Source organism: Trachypithecus francoisi, unplaced genomic scaffold (genome assembly GCF_009764315.1).
Source record: "Trachypithecus francoisi isolate TF-2019V2 unplaced genomic scaffold, Tfra_2.0 Lachesis_group20, whole genome shotgun sequence".
NCBI lineage: Eukaryota > Metazoa > Chordata > Mammalia > Primates > Cercopithecidae > Trachypithecus > Trachypithecus francoisi.
Genome location: NW_022681466.1, coordinates 10,256,596 through 10,281,665, shown reverse-complemented (window position 1 = coordinate 10,281,665; position 25,070 = coordinate 10,256,596). Strand labels below are relative to the sequence as shown.

The 25,070-nt window shown below is 48.5% G+C and overlaps 1 protein-coding gene and 1 pseudogene across 2 annotated transcripts in view; both read left to right on the top strand.

Annotated features, from left to right (window-relative positions):
• TIMP2 (TIMP metallopeptidase inhibitor 2) overlaps window positions 1-18,416 on the top strand; it is a 74,597-nt gene extending 56,181 nt beyond the window's left edge. For both annotated transcript variants that reach the window (XM_033182450.1, XM_033182451.1), the window contains 2 exons: window positions 13,731-13,855; window positions 15,535-18,416. In XM_033182450.1, the coding sequence (XP_033038341.1) occupies window positions 13,731-13,855; window positions 15,535-15,732 (323 nt within the window). In that variant the 3' untranslated portion in view covers window positions 15,733-18,416. The remainder of the gene's footprint in view (window positions 1-13,730; window positions 13,856-15,534) is intronic.
• Window positions 18,343-25,070, top strand: LOC117066574 (annotated as a pseudogene).

Genomic DNA, 25,070 nt, shown 5'->3' with positions numbered 1-25,070 from the left:
TTTTTGTATTTTTAGTAGAGACGGGGTTTTACTATGTTGGCCAGGCTGGTCTCAAACTCCTGACCTCAGGTGATCCACCCGCCTGGGCCTCCCAAAGTGGTGGGATTACAGGCGTGAGCCACCGCGCCCAGCCAACCATTTTCAAGTGTACACTTCAGTGGCATTAGATATATTCACTGTTGTGCAACCATCACCACCATCTATTTTACCTCCATTTTACTTTCTGTCTCTGTGGATTTGACGGCTCCAGGGGCCTCACATGGATGGAACCCTGCAGTATTTGTCCTCTGTATCTGGCTTATTTCAGTAGCATCATGTTTTCAAGGTTCATTCACATTACAGCATATATCAGAATTTCCTTACTCTCTTTTTTTTTTTTTTTTGAGACAGAGTCTCGCTCTATTGCCCAGACTAGAGTGCAGTGGCACGGTCTAGACTCACTGCAGCCTCTGCCTCCTGGGTTCGATTGATTCTTCTGCCTCAGCCTCCTGAGTAACTGGGATTATAGGCATGCGCCACCACACCTGGCTGATTTTTTTTTTTTTTTTTTTTTAGTAGAGATGGGGTTTCACCATGTTGGCCAGGCTGGTCTCGAACTCCTGACCTCAGTTGATCTGCCCACCTCAGTCTCCCAAAGTGCTGGGATTACAGGCATGAGCCACCGCACATGGCCCCAAATTTCCTTACTTCTTAGGGATGAATCATTGTGTGAATGCAGCACATTTTGTTAATTGTTGCATCTCTTTGTTTATACTTTTTTTTTTTTTTGAGAGAAAGTCTTGCTCTGTTTCCCAGGCTGGAGTGCAATCAGGACTCACTGCAGCCTCAACCTCCTGGGGTCAAGTGATCCTTTCGCCTCAGCCTCCCAAAGTGCTGGGATTGACTACGGGTGTGTGCCACCACACCCAGCTAATTTTTTTATTTTTTGGTAAAGAATAAGTCTCACCGTGTTGCCCAGGCTGGTCTTGAACTCTGAGGTTCAAGCAATCCTCCTACCTCAGCCTCCTAAAGTGCTGGGATTATAGGTGTGAGCCACTGTGCCCAGCCTGTATTTTTATTCCTAAATAAAATGATTTCCCCTTACTTCCTTCTACCACCTCCCCGCTTGTCCAGCGAGGCTGAACCACAGGAGGCCAGGACAGGATTCTGAATCACAGCACTATTAACATTTGGGGATGGACTGTTCTTTGTTGCGGGGGCCTCTACCTTGTACATTATAGGATATTCAGCTGCATCCCTGGCCCCCACCCTCTACATGCCATAGCACCCGCTCCAGTTGCGGGGTCTCTGGACATTGCCGCCTGTGCCCAGGGGAGGTGGGGTAGGTGGGGTAGGTTGCCCCTGCTTGAGAACCACGGGGCTCAAAGAGCTTCCTGCAGTGATGGAAACGGTCTCTGCACCATCCAGTCCAGCGGCCCCCAGCCCTGTGGCTCGTGAGCACCTGAGATATGGCTCGTGCAGCCGAGGAGCTGAATTTTAAATTGTATTTCATTTCAAGTAATTTTAGTTTCAATGTAAACAGCCATGTGGCCAGCAGCCACAGTCCAGCATGGCACTGACTCAGCCAGTTAAGGAACAGTATTCCCCTCCTCCCTTAGGAAGTAGGAGTCTGATCACAAACTTAAGAAAAAAAGAATAAACAAGGCCTGGTGCAGTGGCTCATGCCCATAATCCCAGCACTTTGGGAGGCTGAGGCGGGCAGACTGCTTGAGGTCAGGAGTTCGAGACTAGCCTTGCCAACATGGTAAAACCCTGTCTGTACTAAAAATATAAAAATGAGCTGGGCGTGGTGGCATGTGCCTGTAGTCCCAGCTACTCAGGAGGCTGAGGCATGAGAATCATTTGAACCCGGGAGGCAGAGATTGCAGCAAGCTGAGATCACACCACTGTACTCCAGCCTGGGTGACAGAGCAACACCCTGTGTCACAAAAAAATATATATATATATGGGGATAAAGAAGAGACAAGACAAGTCCCCTAGCCTGGCACTATATTTTGTTCCAAAAGGCAACTGTCATCATCACACACACTCTGGATCCAAATAGCCATGGTTGGGAGATTTTCTTCTGGTTTAGGTGACATGTACTTTCTTTCCCTTCTAAAAATCAACATGTGCTTCGTGGGCACCTTTTAGGTGCCCAGCCCTGTGTTAGGGACAATGGAAGATTCCCACAGTGAGATCTTTGGCTCCTGTCATCATGGAGTACACAGATGTTTCGACTGGGGAGACTGGAAAAGAAAGCAGAGAAAATAGACAGATTTTGCTTATGGGGAATTGTGAATTGTGAATAGTGAGTGAATGCTTGGAAGGTGCAAAAGGAAGAGACTCTCACGGGTCCCAGGGTCTAGACAGACTTACTGCTGGGAGAAGGTGGTGTCCTTGCCTGTGGATGGGAGGACGTCATTGCAGAGAGGAAGATGCAGGGGTGTGAGTTGGGCAGGGAAGACTCCTGTTATCTCCCCTTGGGTAAGATCTTCCCTCCCTTCCTTAACATGCTCGCAGCTCCTGCTTTGCTGTGTATCTCGGTCATCAGGACTTCTGTCCCTCTCCTTGGGGATAATAGGAGACTTTCCCCCCTTTTAAGATGCATTTCCGGACTTCCTAAAATGTTTAATTATGAGCACTTCTTATTCTTATTCTATTCTTATTCCGAGAGAGTCTCCCTCTGTTGCCCAGGCTGGAATGCAGTGGTGCAATCTTGGCTCACAGCAACCTCTGCCTCCTGAGCCATTCTCATGCGTCAGCCACCTGAGTAGCTGGGATTACAGGTGTGTGCTACCATGCCTAGCTAATTTTTGTGTTTTTGGTAGACACGGGGTTTCACCATGTTGGCCAGGCTGGTCTCGAACTCCTGGCCTCAAATGACCAACTTGCCTCAGCCTCCCAAAGTGCTGAGATTACAGGCATGAGCCACCGTGCTTAGCCATGAGCACTTATTTTTTTTTAACAGCTTTATTGAGATATAAGGCACACTCTATTCAATTTATCCATTAAAAATGTACAATTCAGGCCAGATATGGTGGCCCATGCCTGCAATCCCAGCACTTTGAAAGGCCGAGGTGGGAGAAATGATTGAAGCCAGGAGTTTGAGACCAGCCTGGGCAATATAGTGAGACCCCATCTCTACAAAAACTAAAAAAATTAACCAGGTGTGGTAGCATGTGCCTGTAGTCCCAGCTTCTCAGGAGGCTGAGATGGGAGGATCGCTTAAGCCTGGGAGTTTGAGGCTGCAGTGTCATACCACTGTGCTCCAGACTAGGTAAGAGCAATACCTTGTTAAAAAACAAAAAAATTCTACAATTCAGTGTTTTTTTTTTTTTTGGAAAGAGAGTCTCACTCTATCCCTCTGACTGGAGTGCAGTGGCGCAATCTTGACTCACTGCAATCTCTGCCTCCCGGGTTCAAGCAATTCTCATGCCTCAGCCTCCCAAGTAGCTGGGATTACAGGTATGTGCCCCCATGCCTGGCTAATTTTTGTATTTTTAGTAGATACGGGGTTTCACCATGTTGGCCAGGCTGGTCTTGAACTTCTGACTTCAGATGATCTGCCCGCCTTGGCCTTCCAAAGTGCTGGGAGTGCAGGCATGAGCCACCGCACCTGGCCTACAATTCAGTGGTTTTAGTATATTCACAGAGTTGTGCAACCATCACTACAGTCAAAAAGAAATCCTGTATTCTTGAGCTATTACCCTCCTAACCCCTACTTCCCCTTCCCCAGCCCTAAGCAGCCACTGGTATACCTCCCATCTCTATCGATTTGTCTATGCTGGGCTTTCCTAGGAACGGAATAATATGTGTGACCCTGTGTAACCGGCTTCTTTCGTGTTTCCAGGGCTCATCCATGTTACAGTGTGTATCCGAATTTCATTCCTTTCTGTGACTGAGCATTCCATTGTATGGATAGACCACATTGTGTTTACCCTCTCATCATTTGATGGGCATTTGGGTTGTTGCCACCGTTTGGCAGTGGTGACAAATGCTGCAATGAACATTGGTGTGTGAGATTTTGCAGGGACCTGTTTTCATTTTTTCCTGGGTATATCCCTGGCAGTGGAATTGGCGGGGGGTGGGGAGGGGTTGGGTGACTTTAGGTTTAACCATTTGAGGAGCTGCCAGACCGTTTTCTAAAGCAGCTGCACCATTTTACATGCCCAGTGTTATCTATGATTTTTACAATAAGAAAAATAAAATCAAATGGAGAAGGGTAAGGGGACAAAAATCACCTGTGGTACAAAGATCTTACCAGCTAAACTAATGCCCTCAGAAAAACACAGAGGAGGCCGGGCGCGGTGGCTCAAGCCTGTAATCCCAGCACTTTGGGAGGCCGAGACGGGCGGATCACGAGGTCAGGAGATCGAGACCATCCTGGCTAACACGGTGAAACCCCATCTCTACTAAAAAATCCAAAAAACTAGCCGGGCGAGGTGGCGGGCGCCTGTAGTCCCAGCTACTCGGGAGGCTGAGGCAGGAGAATAGCGTGAACCCGGGAGGCGGAGCTTGCAGTGAGCTGAGATCTGGCCACTGCACTCCAGCCTGGGCGACAGAGCAAGACTCCGTCTCAAAAAAAAAAAAAAAAAAAAAAAAGAAAAACACAGAGGAGGCAGAAGAGCTGGGGTGGCTGCACAGCACGCAGAGTGGCGCGTGGCAGAGGGATGGTCTGCGGTGTGGCTATTCGGGGGCTGTTGCAGCTGTGCACAGAACAGAGAATGGGAGGAAATTTCCCAGCGTGTTAGCATCTGCTGTCTCCTTTTCAGTTCTTTCCTGTATTTGTGAAACCTTTACAATTATGGCATTTGTTACTTTTGTCATCAGAAAAATAAAATCTAGAGAGACGAGAAAGGAGACAAAATCTCCCGTGGTGCAGGGAACTTACTTCCAGTTTTCTGCAGCCTCTTTTTCTTCCTATCCATAGGGAACAGCCTTTAAAGTAAGTCCCAGCAGTCCCAGCTCAGTTTCCTCAGACTGCCCTCTAGGGGCTCTCCGGCCAAACTGCAGAGCTGCAGAGGGAGGAAGGGTGGGGATCCCATGCACAGATGGCCTCTTGGATACAAAAGTGACCTTGGTCTGAGCCAGCACTGGTCTCCAAACATACCCAGCTGAATCCTCGCCCATGCTGAGGCTCTCTGCTTGTTTTTGTTTTTGTTTGAGATGGAGTCTCTCTCTGTCGCCCAGGCTGGAGTGCAGTGGCACAATCTCGGGTCACTGCAATCTCTGCCTCCTGGGTTCAAGCAGTTCTCCTGCCTCAGCCTCTCAAGTAGCTGGGATTACAGGTGCCCAACACCATGCCCAGCTAATTTTTTTTTTTTTTTTTTGACAGAGTTTCGCTCTTGTTGCCCAGGCTGGAGTGCAATGGTGCGGTCTTGACTCACCACAACCTCCACCTCCCGGGTTCAAGCGATTCTCCTGCCTCAGCTGCCTGAGTAGCCAGGATTACAGGCATGCGCCACCATGCCTGGCCAATTTTGTATTTTTAGTAGAGATGGGATTTCTCCATGTTGGTCAGGCTGGTCTCCAACTCCTGACCTCAGGTGATCTGCCCGCCTCAGCCTCCCAAAGTGCTGCGATTACAGGCATGAGCCACTGTGCCTGGCCTAATTTTTAGTATTTTTAGTAGAGATGGGGTTTCACCACATTAGCCAGGCTGGTCTTGAACTCCTGACCTTGGGTGATCTGCCCACCTCAGCCTCCCAAAGTGCTGGGATTACAGGTGTGAGCCGCCGCACCTGGGCGGCATTAAGTACATTCACAATGTTGTGTAACTATCACTATCTGTTTCTAGAAGTTTTTCATCATCCCAAACTGAAACTCTGTCCCCATTAACCCATAATTCCCTATTCCTCTGTTTGCCCAGCCCCTGACAACCACCTTTCTACTTCATCTCCATGAATTTGCCCATTCTAGGCACCTCGCAGAGGTAGAGTCATACCTCCTTCCATGATGAAGTGTTGCACTTAGCATAATGTCCTCAAGTTCATCCATGTTGTAGCATGGATCAGATTTTATTTATTTATTTATTTATTTATGAATGAGACGGAGGCAACAAAGCCCAGGCTGGAGTGCAGTGGTGCGATCTTGGCTCACTGCAACTTCTGCCCCCCAGGTTCAAGCGGTTTTCCTGCCTCAGCCTCCCGACTAGCTGAGGTTACAGGCACACACCACCACGCCCAGCTAATTTTTGTATTTTTTTAGTCGAGATGGGATTTCGCCATGTTGGTCAGGCTGGTCTCAAACTCTTGACCTCAGGTGATCCGCCCACCTCGGCCTCTCAAAGTGCTGAGATTACAGGTGTGAGCCACTGCACCCGGCTGGCAGATTTTATTTCTTTTTATGTGCATACATTTTAAAGTTTCCAAAATATGTAACACTCTTCTCAGTTGAATTCTGTATATTTTTTCAAATTGTTAACATTTCCATTAACTTTAAAACTCAGACACTACTTAGTATCTCAAGGAGGAGGCACGAGGTTTTGATGAGGACACAGAACTAAAGGTGCCAAGGGCGAATAGTTTCTTGCATAAAGAAAATAAGTAAATGGGCCAACCATAGTGGCTCACACCTGTAATCCTAGCATTTTGGGAGGCTGAGGCAGGAGGATGGCTGGAGGTTAGGAGTTCAAGACCAGCCTGGATGATATAGCAAGACCCTGTCTCTACAAAACAGGAAGGGAGGGAGGGAGGGAGGAAGGAAGAAAGGAAGGGAGGCAGGGAGGAAGGCAGGGAGGAAGGGGGAGGGAGGAAGGGAGGAAGGGAGGAAGGAAGGAAGAAAGGAAGGGAGGCAGGGAGGAAGGAGGGAGGAAGGGGGAGGGAGGAAGGGAGGGAGGGAGGAAGGAAGGAAGAAAGGAAGGGAGGCAGGGAGGAAGGCAGGGAGGAAGGGGAGGGAGGAAGGAAGGAAGAAAGGAAGGAGGCAGGGAGGAAGGCAGGAGGAAGGGGGAGGGAGGAAGGAAGGAAGAAAGGAGGGAGGCAGGGAGGAAGGAGGGAGGGAGGGAGGGAGGAAGGAAGGAAGAAAGGAAGGAGGCAGGGAGGAAGGGGAGGGAGGCAGGGAGGAAGGGGGAGGGAGGCAGGGAGGAAGGGAGGGAGGGAGGAAGGAAGGAAGAAAGGAAGGGAGGCAGGGAGGAAGGGGGAGGGAGGCAGGGAGGAAGGGGGAGGGAGGCAGGGAGGAAGGGAGGGAGGGAGGAATGAGCTGGGTGTGGTCATGTGCACTTGTAGTCCTAGCTACTTGGGAGGCTGAGGCAGGAAGATCCCTTGAGCTGAGGCATTTGAGGCTGCAGTGAGCTAGGACTGCACCACTGCACTCTAGCCGGGGTGGCAGGGCGGGACCCTATCTCTATTTTAGAAGAGAAAAAGACGACCACTAAATGTCATGAAAAGATGTGAGGAAATAAAACGAGATGCCCAAGTGAAGGCTCTGAAAACACACCTGCTCGAGTTCGAATGTGTGCCCTGACACCTGACTCGTTAATGTCCTTGGCCAAGTGACTTTACCTGTCTGTGCCTCCCATGCCAATCCAGAACGACGACAGTAGTATCTGCCCCACGAGGGGTTGTTGAGAGGATGAAAGAGGGAGTGGGAGACCAGAAGTGAGGATCACAGAGATGCTGGTTATCTTGTTCAGGCCTCACTCAAGGGTAGCTGATAATTTTATTTCCTACATTGGGGTTGACAGTGACCCATGCATGTAGCACAGCACTACATGAAAAGCTGGTCAGTCGATACAGAATTACGCTGAAGGTCTAAGGAGAGCTAGGGTAGCCTGTAGCAGAATGAGCGTGAAGGCTCTGTTGAAAGGGCATTGCTCCCTGGATCTGTGGCAGGATCCTCGGTAGCAAGCTGACATTGAAAGATTTTGAAGAGCTTTAGTAAAAAAGTTAAAAACAGCCCAGCGCAGTGGCTGACGCCTGTAATCCCAGCACTTTGGGAGGCCAAGGCGAGTGGATCGCGGGGTCAGGAGATTGAGATCATCCTGGCTAACACAATGAAACCCCGTCTCTACTAAAAATACAAAAAATTAGCCAGGCGTGGTGGCGGGTGCCTGTCATCCCAGCTACTCAGGAGGCTGAGGCACGAGAATCGCTTGAACCCGGGAGGCGGAGGTTGCAGTGAGTCGAGATTGTGCCACTGCACTCCAGCCTAGGTGACAGAGCAAGACTGTGTCCCCCCCAAAAAAATAAAAAATAAAAAAACCAACATTGGCAAGGCTGTTGAGTAAAGGGAACACATAGAGGCTGTTGGTGGGAATGTAAATGAGTTCACCTACTGTGGGGCACACTTTGGAGATTTCTCAACTGAAAATGCAACCAGCATTTGACCCAGCAATCCCACTACTGGGTATATAACCAAAGGAAAATAAATCGTTTAATGACACTGCGCCCATATGCTCATTACCACATTATTTGCAATAGCAAAGACATGGAATCAACCCAAGTGCCCATCAGTGGTGACTTAGATAAAGAAAATGTGCATATATACCATGGAATACTGCACAGCCGTGATAAAGAAGGAAATCATGTCCTTTGCGGCCACACGAGTGCAGCTGGAAACCATTATCCTAAGGGAACTAATGCGAAAACAGAAAACCAAATGCCACATGTTCTCACTTATAAGTGGGAGCTAAACATTGGGTACACATGGTCATAAAAATGGGAACAAGAGACACTGGGAATACAAGGAGGTGGGAGGGAGGAAGCCGGGTAAGGGTTGAAAAAATACTACCTATTGGGTACTATGCCCACTACCTGGGCGATGGATCCGTTCGTTTTCCAAACCTCAGGGGCACACAATATACCCGTGTAACAAATCTGCACATGGACTTCCTGTTTCTAAAAGTCAAAGTTAAAGATTGTGAGACCTGCCCAGTGGCCAGCTGGCTGTGTATCTTCTCCACCAATGAGGCTGCATTACTTCATCCTCCTCTCCCTGGGAGGGGGAGCAGGGCTGGGGCCGTTAATGGCCACAGTGGCTGACCCACCTCGTGGCGAGAGGAGCCTCTCTCATCTGACTTCTTTCCCAGCCTTGGTCAGATGACTCCACACTGAATCTGGCATTTATTTCCTGAGGCAGGAACCTAGATCCAGTTTGCTGCAAGTCAGAATAGGCCCTTGATCCAGGGGCTAACCAGAAATCACAGGGCACAGTGAACCACTCAGCTCGGGCTGACTGTGGCCAGTGAGTGCCCGCATGGCCTGAGCAGGCCACCTCCTCCTGGGCTGATGACTCAGTCTCACGTGTGGAGTCGGGCACCAGGAGACTCATACAGAATTGGCCCTGTAATTTTCTTCTACATTTCTCTTCTCCAAAAGGAAAAATAAACATACAATCCTTCGTTACAAATTTTAATTCCTGGTTTTCTGTAACCAAGACTCATGCCTCGCTTTTCTCCAAGACAGACATAAGCAGAACAGGCAGATGCTCATGGTGTCTACGTCCAAGCAAGTCTTAATCAGACCAGAGGGGGCCTCTCTTAATATGGTTTTTTGTTTTTTTTTGAGACAGAGTCTCGCTCTGTCGCCCAGGCTGGAGTGCAGTGGCGCGATCTCGGCTCACTGCAAGCTCCACCTCCCGGGTTCACGCCATTCTTCTGCCTCAGCCTCCCGAGTAGCTGGGACTACAGGCGCCCGCCACCTCGCCCGGCTAGTTTTTTGTATTTTTAGTAGAGACAGGGTCTCACCATGTTAGCCAGGATGGTCTCGATCTCCTGACCTCATGATCTGCCTGTCTCGGCCTCCCAAAGTGCTGGGATTACAGGCGTGAGCCACCGCACCTGGCCTTCTCTTAACATTTATACATGACAGCCATGTTCACGTTAGCCCAATAACTAGGACCATTGAAAAGATACAATTTTTTGGCTGGACACGGTGGATCACTTGAAGTCAGGAGTTCAAGACCAGCCCAGTCAACATTATGAAACCCTGCGTCTACTAAAAAATACAAAGATTAGCCACGAATGGTGGCGCACACCTGTAATCCCAATTACTTGGGAGGCTAAGGCAGGAGAATTGCTTGAACCTGGGAGGCAGGTTCCAGTGAGCTGAGATGGCACCACTACACTCCAGCCTGGGTGACAGAGCAAGACTCCATCTCCAAAAAAAAAAGAAAAGATATAATTTTCACTTCATCTCTTCTTCCTGCCATTGCTTATCTTTTGAGGAAGCCAGAATTGGTGGTAAAAGGCCAAAAGAGAAAATGGCAGGAAAAGGCAGAATGTGAAGCAAATTATTAGAACAAGCACGGGTGTGTCTCATGAGTAAACTTATTGAGCAATTACTATGTGCAGGGAACTGTGGATACAAAAGGGTTAAGACACAACCCTTACCCTCTATATTTACTCTCTGATTAAGGAGTGAGATGCAGAAGAAAGGCAGATCTAATATAAAGTGGGAATTGATGCTGGTCAAGTGATACATAGAGTGGAAATCACCATAGAAGTTGGGAAGCCAGGATAGAGCTTCAGCCTGTCTGTAGTGGTAGATGCCAGGTTGGACAGGGAAGGGGCTGCAGTATGCCTGTACGGGCACCAAATGCCAGAATCAACCAGGATACAGGAATGGGTTCCTTCCCAGCTGTCTGTTTTGCTCCTTACTGATCTATTCTGAACGCACAGAAAATAGCTGTAGGTCTAGTGGGGAAAGTTATATGTCTAGTTTTTGTTTATTTATTTTTTTCTTTTGAGATGGAGACTCGCACTGTTGCCCAGGCTGGAGTGCAATGGCATGATCTTGGCTCATTGCAACCTCCACCTCCCAAGTTCAAGCGATTCTCCTGCTTCAGCCTCCTGAGTAACAGGGATTACAGGCATGCACCACCACCCCCAGCTAATTTTTATATTTTTAGTAGACACGGGGTTTCACTGTGTTGGCCAGGCTGGTCTTGAACTCCTGACCTCAAGTGATTTGCCCACCTTGGCCTCCCCAAGTGCTGGGATTACAGGCATGAGCCACCATGCCCAGCTAGTTTTGAATTGTTTAAGGCCACCCAAACATTTACCTTGTGAAGTTATAGGATTTGGAATACGTGTTACGGAGTAATTCTGCTTTCTCATCCTGTTCCACACCTGGAATGTCACATAAGTCTAAATGGAGAAAAGGACCTGAAGGTAAAGGAACAGCTAGAACAGGAAGTGCGAGCGTAAGAATTCAAACCCAGGGAGCTGGCACAATGAGTGCACCGTGCCCAGGACAATGGAGGCCACTTGTGCCTGCTTGAAGTCCCAGGCAAGCCATCCACATTTCCATGGCATAGGGGTGCAGTCGGCAAGCTGCGTTAGTCCGCTGGGCTGTGTTTCTATTAGCGGATCCTCTGAGGCTGCTGCTGTGCTGAGATCATTAAGTCAGATGCGCTGAAACGTCAAACAGAAGTGCTTAGGGCAGAGCCTGAGGCTCTGCTTCTCAAGGAATTGCCTGTCAGTCTCTGCCAGGGGCAGGTGCTCATCAGTGACACCTGTGTCTCTTCACAAGGTGCTGTTGTAGCAGAAGGAATGAGGCGTTTTTTGTTTTCTGCTTGTTTTTTTTTTTTTTTTTGAGACAGAGTCTTACTCTGTCACCCAGGCTGAAGTGCAGCGGCGTGACCTCGGCTCACTGCAAGCTCCGTCTCCTGGGTTCAAGTGATTCTCCTGCCTCAGCCTCCCGAGTAGTTGGGATTACAGGCACCCACCACCACACCCAGCTAATTTTTTGTATTTTTATTTTATTTTATGTATTTATTTGAGATGGAGTTTTGCTCTTGTCACCCAGGCTGGAATGTAGTGGCATGACCTCTTCTTGCTGTAACCTCCGTCCCCTGGGTTCAAGTGATTCTCCTGCCTCAGCCTCCTGAGTAGCTGGGATTACAGGTACCCACCACCATGCCCAGATAATTTTTGTATGTATAGTAGAGATAGGGTTTCACCATGTTGGCCAGGCTGGTCTCAAACTCCTGACTTTGAGTGATGTCCCTACCTCAGCCTCCCAAAGTGCTGGGATTACAGGTGTCAGCCACCGTGCCCAGCCTGACAGGTGAGTTTTTATTTTGTTTATTTTCTTTTTTGAGATGGAGTCTCACTCTGTTGCCCAGGCTGGAGTGCAGTGTTGCAGTCTCGGCTCACTGCAGCCTCCACCTCTGGGGTTCAAGCAGTCCTCCTGCCTCAGCCTCCTGAGTAGCTGGGACTACAAGCATACATCACCATGCCTGGCTGTTTTCTTTTGTTGTTGTTGTTGTTTTTGTATTTTTAGTAGAGACGGGGTTTCACCACGTTGGCCAGGCAGGTCTCGAACTCCTGACCTCAAGTGATCCGCCTGCCTTGGCCTCCCAACGTGCTGGGATTACAGGCATGAGCCACCACACCTGGCCTATGGGATGAGTTTTTTAATGATTTCCATAGCTGTCATTAGGTTCTGTCCGCCACTGGAACACACTCCTTTGTTCTTTTCCTCCTGCTTGGTAAACGCCAAGGCTGTTGCCAATGTAGAGTCTTCAGCAAAGGAAGGAGGCAGCTGAGTCAGGAGCCCGAAGTACAGAAAGGAGCCACAGCTCATCATGCCTGATGAAGGGAATTCAGAGCAGATTCCTAATTTTCAAAAATTCCATTCTTTGGCTCTTCATAATGGAAAAATGCAGAATTATAAGTTTAAACTCAAATGGGAGAAACACCTGTGAATTAATATTTTGTGAAAAACAAAATAGGAAACAATACAATCTACATACTGCCCGATGTTTTGTGTGTGAAGATGCATATATAAGAGAATATTGGCTGGGCGCAGTGGCTCACACCTGTAATCCCAGCACTTTGGGAAGTCAAAGCGGGAGGATCACTTGAGCTCTGGAGTTCAAGACCAGCCTGAGCAACATAGTGAAACATCATCTCTATCCGTTTTTAAAAAATAAAATTTAATTTAAAAGAATATTGGGGCCGGGCATGGTGGCTCATGCCTGTAATCCCAACACTTTGGGAGGTCAAGGTGAGGGTGTCCCTGGAGCCCAGAAGTTTAAGACCAGCCTGAGTAACATAGCAAGACCCTGTCTCTACAAAAAAATATAGAAAAAATTAGCAGGGTGTGGTGGTTCACACCTAGCTATTCGGGAGACTGAGGCGGGAGGATCACTTGAGCTTGGGAGGTCAAGGCTGCAGTGAACTATGATCATACCATTGCACTCTGGCCTGAGCGACAGAGCAAGACTGTCTTAAAATCAATACTGGAATATTGGAAGGAAATACATCAAAATGTTTGCTGTGGGTAATGAAAGTGGGGAAGTTTTTTCTTGATTGTTTCCTACGTTTAAGTTTCTGTCAGTGAACATGCATTATGGCTTTTTTTTTTTTTCCACTTTTTATTTTTTTGAGATGGAGTCTTGCTGTGTCACCCAGGCTGGAGTTCAGTGGCGTGATCTCGGCTCACTGCAACTTCCGCCTCTGGAGTTCAAGAGTGATTCTCCTGCCTCAGCCTCCCAAGTAGCTGTGATTACAGGCGTGTGCCACCACACCTGGCTAATTTTTTGTATTTTAGTAGAGAGGGAGTATCATCATGTTGGCCAGGCTGGTCTTGAACTCCTGACCTCAAGGAAGCCACCCACCTCAGCCTCCCAAAGTGCTGGGATTACAGGAGTGAGCCACCGTAACTGGCCACCCATTATGTTTGAACTCAGAATAGACAGTGCACAGTGTTGTTACAGCAAAATCCCAGCACCCCTGCGCCGGGTGGAGGATCTGGGCAGGAGGACTTGTCCCTCCCCCTGAGCTTGGTGATCCCGTCTCTCCGCAGGAAAGGCCGAGGGGGACGGCAAGATGCACATCACCCTCTGTGACTTCATCGTGCCCTGGGACACCCTGAGCACCACCCAGAAGAAGAGCCTGAACCATAGGTACCAGATGGGCTGCGAGTGTAAGGTAAGCAGGTCCCGTCTCTGCTGGTGCGTCGCCTCCTCCCACTATCTCCAGATGGACAGTGCGGGTTTTGGTCCCTGGCTTTCCAGAGCCTCTTAATCCCCGGGTTCTGATTTAAGACCAGGCTCTGGGAAGGCAGAGTCATCCCAGGAGTGAGGCTGTCTGGCTGGGGACAAAGCCTTTGGCCCCTGGTCCCTGGAGAGCCCTGAGACACATCTCTGTCAAGGGATGTCTGGAGGCCGGGCGCCATGGCTTATGCCTGTAATCCCAGCATTTTGGGAGGCCGAGATGGGCGGGTTACTTGGGGTCAGAAGTCGGAGATCAGCCTGGCCAACATGGTGAAACCCTGTCTCTACAAAAATACAAAAATTAGCCAGGTGAGGTGGCACACGCCTGTGATCCCAGCAACTTGGGAGGCTGAGGCTCGAGAATGGCTTGAACGTGGGAGGTGGAGGTTGCAGTGAGCCCAGATCGCGCCACTGTACCCCAGCCTGGGTTGATAGAGTGAGACTCTGTCTCAAAAAAAAAAAAAAAAAAAAATGGAGGAGGATGTCTGGAAGGCTAGGAGATTTGAGAGTAAGGCATGAATTCAGCTCTGTTACTTGCCCCTTCCAGAAAAAGGAGCTGTATGGGGAGAATATGGTCCCATGGATCATTTTCTACAAATGCGGAAGTACAAACCCTTGTGTGGCTTGTGACAGGGCACTGCAGGCCTTATGCTTTTTCCAACATTCCCGACATTTTCACACCTGGGTCGGTGTCTACGTTGGGTCTGTGTGTTGAGAACACCTGAACACCTGCTTCTCTTAAAATGAGCCCGGAGGTTGTGCCAGGCACAGTTGTAGCAGCCCAACGCTTAGATGTGGCTGTGGAAGGTGAGATCACCACCTCCAGGGCTCCCCGGCTGGCTCCTACCCTGTGGGTTCCTAGCACCCTATCCCCACCCTCCCCACCGGAAGCATTGCTGAGTGCCGGGCATCTGCCACCCTGGGCCACTCCCAGCGAGTCTGGGACCAGTAGACTCTGGTGAGGCCGTGGGGATTGGCCTTCCTTGGGGAGCTGCCTGGGGCTGCCCTCCCTCCTGACGGCCACCAGCCCCTTCTCAGCATGTTCAAAACAGGAATTCTGAACTCATAGTCTCCAGCCATACATATGTTAAGCAAAACTCCTCTGTGCCCAGCATGAAATCAAAAGCAAGTTCTTCCTTTTTCCCTCCATGGGGCGGTGAAGGCAGTCATCCTCTTGTAGCCTCGGGTTCCTTTGCTAGTTGCCTGTGACCTCAGGGCTCTGCCTGGTGAGCAGTTCCCAGTTCCCGGCCTTTTCACTGGGCTGGAATCTGTCTCCAGGAAACCCAGGCCGTTTTATTGTTGCTGTGTTCCCCAGAGGGCAGGGCCAAGCTGAGGCCATTCTCCGATGCTCAGGAAGGTAGAAGATGGCCCAAAGGGAGGCACACCTGCAGCAGGAGGGGGGCAGCGGTGGGCGGGGCACAGCTCCCCTGCAGGTAAGACCCCCTGGCAGGCCAGCCGCCTGCTCCTGCAGGAGCTGTGGGTCTTGGGAGAGGCTGCCATCCCTGCACCCCGCAGGTAGGCACATTGCCGGGTTCTGGACATGCCCCCAGAGCAGCCTCTGCCCACCCCTTCCTGGGTCCCTGACTCCGTCCCCCTCTGTGTGCCCCTCCCCAGATCACGCGCTGCCCCATGATCCCGTGCTACATCTCCTCCCCGGACGAGTGCCTCTGGATGGACTGGGTCACAGAGAAGAACATCAACGGGCACCAGGCCAAGTTCTTCGCCTGCATCAAGAGAAGCGACGGCTCCTGTGCGTGGTACCGCGGCGCGGCGCCCCCCAAGCAGGAGTTTCTCGACATCGAGGACCCATAAGCAGGCCTACAACACCCCTGTGGCCAACTGCAAAAACAGCCTCCAAGGGTTTCGACTGGTCCAGCTCTGACATCCCTTCCTGGAAACAGCATGAATAAAACACGCATCCCATGGGTCCAAATTAGTACAGTTCTGCTCCCCGCTTCTCCTTTTAGACACGGTTGTGGGTCTGGAGGGAGACGTGGGTCCAGGGTCCTCATCCCATCCTCCCTCTGCCAGGCACTGTGTGTCTGGGGCTTCGATCCTTGGGTGCAGGCAGGGCTGGGACATGCAGCTTGCCTCCCAGTCCCTGCCTTGGCACCGTCACAGATGCCGAGCAGGCAGCACTTAGGGATCTCCCAGCCGGGTTAGGGCAGGGCCTGGAAATGTGCATTTTGCAGAAACTTTTGAGGGTCATTGCAAGACTGTGTAGCAGGCCTACCAGGTCCCTTTCATCTTGAGAGGGGCATGGCCCTTGTTTTCTGCAGCTTCCACGCCTCTGGCCCTAGTGTAACACTCCCTGCCCCTGGCAAGTGCCCCCATCACCCCGGTGCCCACCATGAGCTCCCAGCACCTGTGGCTCCCCCAACATCCAAGGACAGCCTGGAACCAGCGGCTTATTCTTGAAGGAGCCCCATCAATCCTATTAATCCTTAGAATTCCAGTGGGAGCCTCCCTCTGAGCCTTGTAGGAATGGGAGTGAGGAACCCCAGCTGAGCTGCGTTCCAGCCTCAGCTGAGTCTTTTTGGTCTCCTGCACGCCCCTGTCCACATGCTTCCCCAGCCTGCAGGGGCAATCGGTGAGGTCCTGTCCTGGGGCTGCTGTCCGGGGCCGGTGGCTGCCCTCAAGGTCCCTTCCTGAGCTGCTGTGGTTGCCATTGTTTCTTGCCCGTTCTGGCACCAGGCACCTGGATGGAGTTGCACGGCTTTGCTTTATCTGGGCTTGTGTGCAGGGCCTGGCTGTGCTCCCCGTCTGCACATCCTGAGGACAGAAAAAGCTGGGTCTTGCTGTGCCCTCCCAGGCTTAGTGTTCTCTCCCTCAAAGACTGACAGCCATCGTTGTGCACGGGGCTTTCTGCACGTGATGCCAGCTAAGTGTAGTAAGAAGTCCAGCCTAGGAAGGGAAGGATTTTGGAGGTAGGTGGCTTTGGTGACACTCTCACTTCTTTCTGAGCCTCCAGGATACTTGGGCCTGTTTTAAGAGACATCTCCTTTTTCTAAAGATGAATTCTCAGATGATAGGTGAACCTGAGTTGCAGATATACCAACTTCTGCTTGTATTTCTCAAATGACAAAGATGACCTAGCGAAGAAACTTCCTAGGGAACTAAGGAACCTGTGTGTTCCCTAAACATGGTTTCCTGAAGCCAGTGATACAAGGATTAGAATAGGAAGAACTTTCTCGGTAATGCTAAGGAGAATCTCTTTTGCTCCCACCTGTGTTGTAAAGATAAACTGACGCTATGTAGGCACATTATGTAAACATACACATGCAATGAAACTGAAGCTTTTCGGCCTGGGAGTGGTCCTGCAAAATGCTTCCAAAGCCACCTTAGCCTGTTCTATTCAGTGGCAACCCCAAAGCACCTGTTAAGACTCCTGACCCCCAAGTGGCATGCAGGCCCCATGCCCATTGGGACCTGGTCAGCACAGATCTTGATGTCTTCTCTTTCTAGGGCAGACTGGGAGGGTATCCAGGAATCGGCCCCTGCCCCACGGGCGTTTTCATGCTGTACAGTGATCTAAAGTTGGTAAGATGTCATAATGGACCAGTCCATGTGATTTCAGTATATACAACTCCACCAGACCCCTCCAACCCATGTAACACCCCACCCCCGTTCGCTTCCTGTATGGTGATATCATATGTAACATTTACTCCTGTTTCTGCTGATTGTTTTTTTAATGTTTTGGTTTGTTTTTGACATCAACTGTAATCATTCCTGTGCTGTGTTTTTTATTACCCTTGGTAGGTGTTAGACTTGCACTTTTTTAAAAGAGGTTTGTGCATCGTGGAAGCATTTGACCCAGAGCGGAACGCGTGGCCTATGCAGGTGGATTCCTTCAGGTCTTTCCTTTGGTTCTTTGAGCATCTTTGCTTTCATTCGCCTCCCGTCTTTGGTTCTCCGGTTCAAATTATTACAAAGTAAAGGATCTGAGTAGGTTCGGTCTGAAAGGTGTGGCCTTTATATTCGATCCACACACGTTGGTCTTTTAACCATGCTGAGCAGAAAACAAAACAGGTTAAGAAGAGCCTGGTGGCAGCTGAGAGAGGAAGCCGCTCAAATACCTTCACAGTAAATAGTGGCAATATATATATAGTTTAAGAAGGCTCTCCATTTGGCATCGTTTAATTTATATGTTATGTTCTAAGCACAGCTCTTTTCTCCTATTTTCATCCTGCAAGCAACTCAAAATATTTAAAATAAAGTTTACATTGTAGTTATTTTCAAATCTTTGTTGATAAGTATTAAGAAATATTGGACTTGCTGCCGTAATTTAAAGCTCTGTTGATTTTGTTTTCGTTTGGAGTTTTGGGGGAGGGGAGCACTGTGTTTATGCTGGAATATGAAGTCTGAGACCTTCTGGTGCTGGGAACACACAAGAGTTGTTGGACGTTGACAAGCAGACTGCGCATGTCTCTGATGCTTTGTATCATTCTTGAGCAATCGCTCGGTCCGTGGACAATAAACAGTATTATCAAAGAGAACGTGGGCTTTCTCTGTGTGGCTGTATCCTACATTCAGAACGGCCACTTTCTAGCTCAAGAATGGGAATCAGCCCCTACAAGGAGCCTTGCCTGTCCAGCGGGAGGGGGCGCCCTGTGTCCTCCAGAGAAACAAGGCCAGTGAGCGCTGAGTCAAATGTGTGATGCAGACCAGGTGCAGTGGCTCACGCCTGTCATCCCAGCACTTTGGGAGACCGAGGCAGGTGGATCATTTGTGCCCAGGAGTTCGAGACTAGCCTGGCCAACTTAGCAAAACCCCGTCTCTACAAAAAATAGGCGTGGTGGCATGTGTCTGTGGTCCCAGCTACTCAAAAGGCTGCGATGGGAGGATCACTTGAGCTGCGGTGGCAAAGATGGGGCAGCAGAGATAGGACAGGTAAGAGCAAATGTGGTTTTCTTAGGTGGATGAAGAGGCAGAGGCATAGGACAGGGTCCCCTTCATTCAGCACGTTTTATTATAAACGCAGAGCCAAGCATCCGTCTCACAGCTTCAACACTGAGGGCTTCATGGCCAGCTTTAGACCTACACTCAGTCTTCACCCACCCTGCCCGAAATTATTTGGAAGAAAAAATTCCAGGCATCAGTCTCATTTATCAATATTCCAGTAAGCATATTTAAAAAATAAAAACTACCGTTTTTTTATTTTTTTTTTATTTTTTATTTTTTTTTGAGATAGAGTCTTGTTCTGTTACCCAGGCTGGAGTGCAATGGCACGATCTTGGCTCACTGCAACCTCCACCTCCTGGGTTCAAGTGATTCTCCTGCCTTAACCTCCTGAGTAGCTGGGATTACAGGAACCCGCCACAATACCCAGCTAATTTTTGTGTTTTTAGTAGAGATGGGGGTTTCACCATGTTAGTCAGGCTGGTCTCGAACTCCTGACCTCATGATCCGCCCGCCTCGGCCTCCCAAAGCGTTGGGATTACAGGCGTGAGCCAACGTGTCTGGCCAAAAATTAAAAACTACTTTTAAAACCTTTTTCCAGGCCAGGTACAGTGGCTCACACCTGTAGTCCCAGCACTTTGGGAGGCCAAGCTGGGCGGATTGCTTGAGCCCAGGAGTTCAAGACCAGCCTGGACAACATGGAGAAAACCCAACTCTACAAAAAAATACAAAGATTAGCTGGGCGTGGTGGTGCATTCCTGTTAGTCCCAGCTACTCGGGAGGCTGAGGTGGATCACTTGAGCACAGGTGGTGGAGGTTGCAGTGAGCTGAGATCGCACCACTGCACTCCAATCTGGGTGACAGAGTGAGATCCTGTCTCAAACAACAAAAACAAAAAATGCAAAATACCTTTACCACACGTTAAACACTTACTTAGAATTCATCAATGTCATCAAATATCCAGTCAGTTTCTGACATCTCTAACTGTCTCATAGATGCTTCTGTGTGGTTTATGGGTTTGAATCAAGACCCAAATAAGATCCATCCATTGCAGTTGATCTGACTCCTAGGTCTCTCTCGCTCTCTCTTTTTTAAATAACTTTTTTTTTTCCTCCAAGGTCACTTTGAACAGTGAGTTTGAAGCTCCCCCTTCTTTCTTTCTTTCTTTTTTTTTTTTTTTTTTTGAGACAGTCTCGCACCATTGCCCAGGCTGGAGTGCAGCGGTGTGATCTCAGCTCAATGCAACGTCTGCCTCGAGAGTAGCTGAGATTACAGGCATGCATCACGACACCCAGCAAATTCTTGTATTTTTAGTAGAAATAGGGTTTTCACCGTGTTGGTGAGGCTGGTCTCCAACTCCTGGCCTCAAGCGATCTGCCCGCATCAGCCTCCCGTAAGCCACCGTGCTTGGCCTCCCGGGTCTCTCTGATTCTCCAGGTTGTTTCTCTCTGCTCCCGCTCTTTCCTCGTGCTGAGAAGGATGGTCCCATCATAATTCAAACTTCAAGCAAAAGTCTCATAATGCTTTGCCATATGGACTTTTTCTTTTTTTTTTTCTGAGACAGAGTCTCGCCCTGTCGCCCAGGCTGGAGTGCAGTGGCGCAATCTCGGCTGACTGCAACCTCCGCCTCCTGGGTTCACGCCATTCTCCTGTCTCAGCCTCCAGAATAGCTGGGACTACAGGCACCCACCACCATGCCTGGCTAACTTTTTATATTTTTAGTAGAGACGGGGTTTCACCGTGTTCGCCAGGATGGTCTCGATCTCCTGACCTCGTGATCCACCCGCCTCAGCCTCCCAAAGTGCTGGGATTACAGATGTGAGCCACCGTGCCCGGCCATGGACATTCTTTAATGGTGTATTTGAACAGTTAGCTGACCCCTGGCCCATGTGCACAGTTTGTTATGCAGAATCTGTTATTCCAGGGGCAGCCAGAAGAATCATGTTTCCTATTGGGTGCAGTTACTGCCCAAAAAGCAAGAACAAACTTACCGACATCTGAAGTTTGCCCCAATGTCACATTAAATGTGATCCACTTAATATCTACTGCAGAAATATTTGGATTATTTCTTGTGTATGTCCAAATATGTAGGGAAAATGGTTGAGTGGTATACTATAATAACAATATCAAAACTGTCCATTTCATACAAATGAACTTACTTGGCATTTGCAGCCCACATTTGGAGTTTTAGTAAGCAGCACTCCAGGTGATTTATACCCTTTTCATATATTTATGCATTTAGGTCAAACTTGACTTAAACTCATTATGGAAATTTTAAAACATATACAAAAATGCAGAGAATGGTATGACCAAATCCAGCTATCTATGATCCGTTTTCAACAATTATCCACGTTTTGCTGATCTTTGAAAACAATTTAAAATCAGTTTGTAGGCAGGGCGCCATGGCTCACACTTGTAATCCCAGCACTTTGGGAGGGCCAGGCGTGAGGATCACCTGAGGTCGGGAGTCTGAGACCCCTGTGTCTACTAAAAATACAAAAATTAGCCAGGTGCAGTGGTGGGTGCCTGTAGTCCCAGTTACTCGGGAGGCTGATACAGAATCACTTGAACCCGGGAGGCAGAGGTTGCAGTGAGCCGAGATTGCACCATTGCACTCCAGCCTGGACGACAGAGCGAGACTCCATCTCAAAAAACACACAAATAAAACAAAAAATTAGCTGGGCATGGTGGTGCATGCCTGTAGTCCCAGCTACTCAGGAGGCTGAGGCAGGAGAATCACTTGAACCCAGGCGGCGGAGGTTGCAGTAAGCCGAGATCGCACCACTGCACTCCAGCCTGGGCAACAGAGCAAGACTCTGTCTCGAAAAAGAAGAAAAAGAAAAAAATCAGTTTGTAGACCCACATATGGGGTAACAACATTGTTAGGGACACAACCAGACACCATTATTTCCTCTCAGTCTTGTTTATCCTGTGAAAGAAAAATGAATGGGGACAGGCAAGGCCAGCCTTAACCCATCAACACAGATATGTGCACCCACCATGGAAAAGCAGCAAGAGACCCTGTAAGATCCAATCTGAAGGGACGTGGGGCCTGGTGGTGGAGCTGGGGAGCCACCAGGACAGGTTAAAGAACTTTGGAGCTGGCCAGGTGCAGTGACTCATGCCTGTAATCTCAGCCACTCGAGAGGCCGAGCTGGGAGAATCACTTGAACCCCACAGGGGGAGGTTGCAATGAGCCAAGATGGAGCCACTGTATTCCAGCCTGGGCGGCAGAGCGACACTCGGTCTCAAAAACATAAATAAATAAAAATAAAGTACTTCGGAGCTGATGGAAGAATTTGAGCCTAGTTATAGGACACATAGTAGCAATATCTTTTCCCCACTAATTTTTAATGGATACTTTTACCTGATCTAACTTTAAAAAATAATTAAACCCAAACAGTGGAATGTGGAATTACAATATTTTACTAGCATCAATTTTATTATAGGCAATTTGCTGTGACCATAGTTTTTTTTTTTCTTTTTGAGACAGAGTCTCGTTCTGTCACCCAGGCTGGAGTGCAGTGGCACAATCTTGGCTTACTGCAATCTTCACCTCCTGGGTTCAAGCAATTCTCATGCCTCAGCCTCCCGAGTAGCTGGGGCTACAGGTGTGCCACCATGCCCAGCTAAGTTTTGTATTTTTAGTAGACAGGGTTTCACCATGTTGGCCAGGATGATCTCAATCTCTTGGCCTCGTGATCTGCCCCCTCAGCCTCCAAAGTGCTGGGATTACAGGCGTGAGCCACCTCACCTGGCCGCCTTCTAACCATTTTTAAGTGTACAATTCAGTGGTGTTAATTACACTTACAATGTTTTTGTGGCCATCACCATTTCCAAAACTTTTTCACCACCCCCCAGAAACTCTGTCACCATTATGCAATAACCCCCCCCCGTATCCTCCTCCTTCTAGCCCCTGGTAACCTCTAATCTACTTTGTCTCTATGGATTTGCCTATTCTAAATATTCCATCGTCCTGCATGATTCCACCTATGTTACGTCTGGCTCACTTAGCACATGTCTTCAAGGTCCATTGGTATTAGAGCATGGATCCATGCTTCCTTCTTTTTCATGGCTAATATTCCATTGTGTATATCAATTCCATTTTGTGGATCCATTCATCTATCAGTAGACACTGAGGTTGCTTCTGCCTTTTGGCTATTGTGAATAATGTGGCTATGAACATGGGTGTGCAAATATCTGTGTCCCTGCTTTTAATTGGTATATACACACACACACTTAGTATATGTATATAGATATCTATACACTACAGATATATATAGATACCTACTATAGATATATAGAGCCATATATACATTAACCAACATTAATTCAACATTAATCTTTGAAGGAAATGACATGAAGCTTGTTTCAAATTCAGCTTCTCTGATTCAGCATATATATATCTAAACTATATATATCTATATACACAGTATATAAGTATATACACAATATTATGTATATATGTATATACATAGTATTATGTATAATTATTGCAATACAGGCCAGGCATGGTGGCTCACGCCTGTAATCCCAGCACTTTGGGGAGCCAAGGCGGGTGGATCACCTGAGGTCAGGGGTTCGAGACCAGCCTGGCCAACTTGGTGAACCCACATCTCTACTAAAATACAAAAAATCAGCCACACTTGGTGGCGCGTGCCTGTAATCTCAGCTACTCGGGAGGCTGAGGCAGGAGAATCGCTTCAACCCGGGAGACAGAGGTTATAGTGAGCTGAGATGGCACCACTGCACTCCAGACTGTCTCAAAAATAAAAAAAATTGCAATATAATAATTATACATAATACTATATAAGTAAAATTGTATTGCAATAATTAAGTCTGGGAGCATAGTATATATAGATAATATCTATACATACATAATATATACATACATACTATGTCTATATATGCTGTACACATAGTGTATATATAGTTTATATAGTATGTGTAGATGGTATATATAGTAGTCCTAGGTTTCGCTTTTGGAGGAAGCACTGTCCTGTGCTCTGCAGTGGCCGCACCGTTTTACACACCTACCAGCAGTGTCTGAGGATTGGTCTGCTCTAAAGTTATTCTTCCTACACCTCCCAAAGTGGAATTCCAAAACCGCCTTGTTAGACCAGCCTGACAATTTACAATATTCATGGAAAGATACTTCCTAGTATGTTCAAAATACCAAGGTTAAGATGCCTGGAAGTTATATTAAAAAAAAAAAAAACCTGTCTTTGCCACATCTACTGTGAGAATGAAGATTGTTCCCAGCAACCAACTTGTGGATATTCCAGAAAAGGTCAATATTACTCTAAAGGAACACACAGTTATTGGGAAGTGCCTGAGAGGAACCCTGAGGAGGGACTATATTTATTTATTTTTTTGAGACAGGATCTCGCCCTGTCGCCCAAGCTGGAGTGCAGTGGTGCAATCTTGGCTCACTGCAACCTCCGCCTCCCAGGTTCAAGCAATTTTCCTGCCTCAGCCTCCCTACTAGCTGAGACTACAGGAACGTGCCACTACGCCTGGCTAATTTTTGTATTTTTAGTAGAGACAAGGTTTCACCATGTTGACCAGGCTGGTCTCAAACTCCTGGCCTCAAGTGATCTGCCTGCCTCTGCCTCCCAAAGTGTTGGGATTACAGGTGTGAGCCACAACGCCCAGCCTTGAGGAGGGACTTCAATCATGTCAATGTAGAACTCAGTCTCCTTGGAAAGGAAAAGAGGCTCCGGGTTGACAAATGGTGGGGAAACAGAAGGGAGCCGGCTGCCGCTGGGACTGTTCGTGGTCGTGCAGGGAGCATGGGCAAGGGGGCTGCCCTGGGTTTCATGACAAGATGAGCTCTGTGGGGGCTCACTTCTCCACCAACGTCGTTATCCAGGAGAACATGACTCTTGTTGAAATCCGAAACATCTTGGGTGGAAAATCCATCTGCAGGGTTCAGATGAGGCCAGGTGATGTTTATTCAGTATCTCAAGCCCAGAACGTTGAATTAATCTTTGAAGGAAATGACATTGAGCTTGTTTCAGGCTTGTTCAAATTCAGCTGCTCTGATTCAGCAAGCAGCAACAGTTAAAAACAAGGATATCAGAAAATGTTGGGGTGCTGTCTACGTCTCCTACAAAGGAACAGTTCCGCAGGCTGCTGAGGAAGTTGTAAGAGTTGTCCAGCTACAGAAACATGACGTTGGATGACTCCTCAGACCTATCTGTGATATTTAGATGATGCAATAAAAGACCTATAGATTTGGGAAAAAAAAA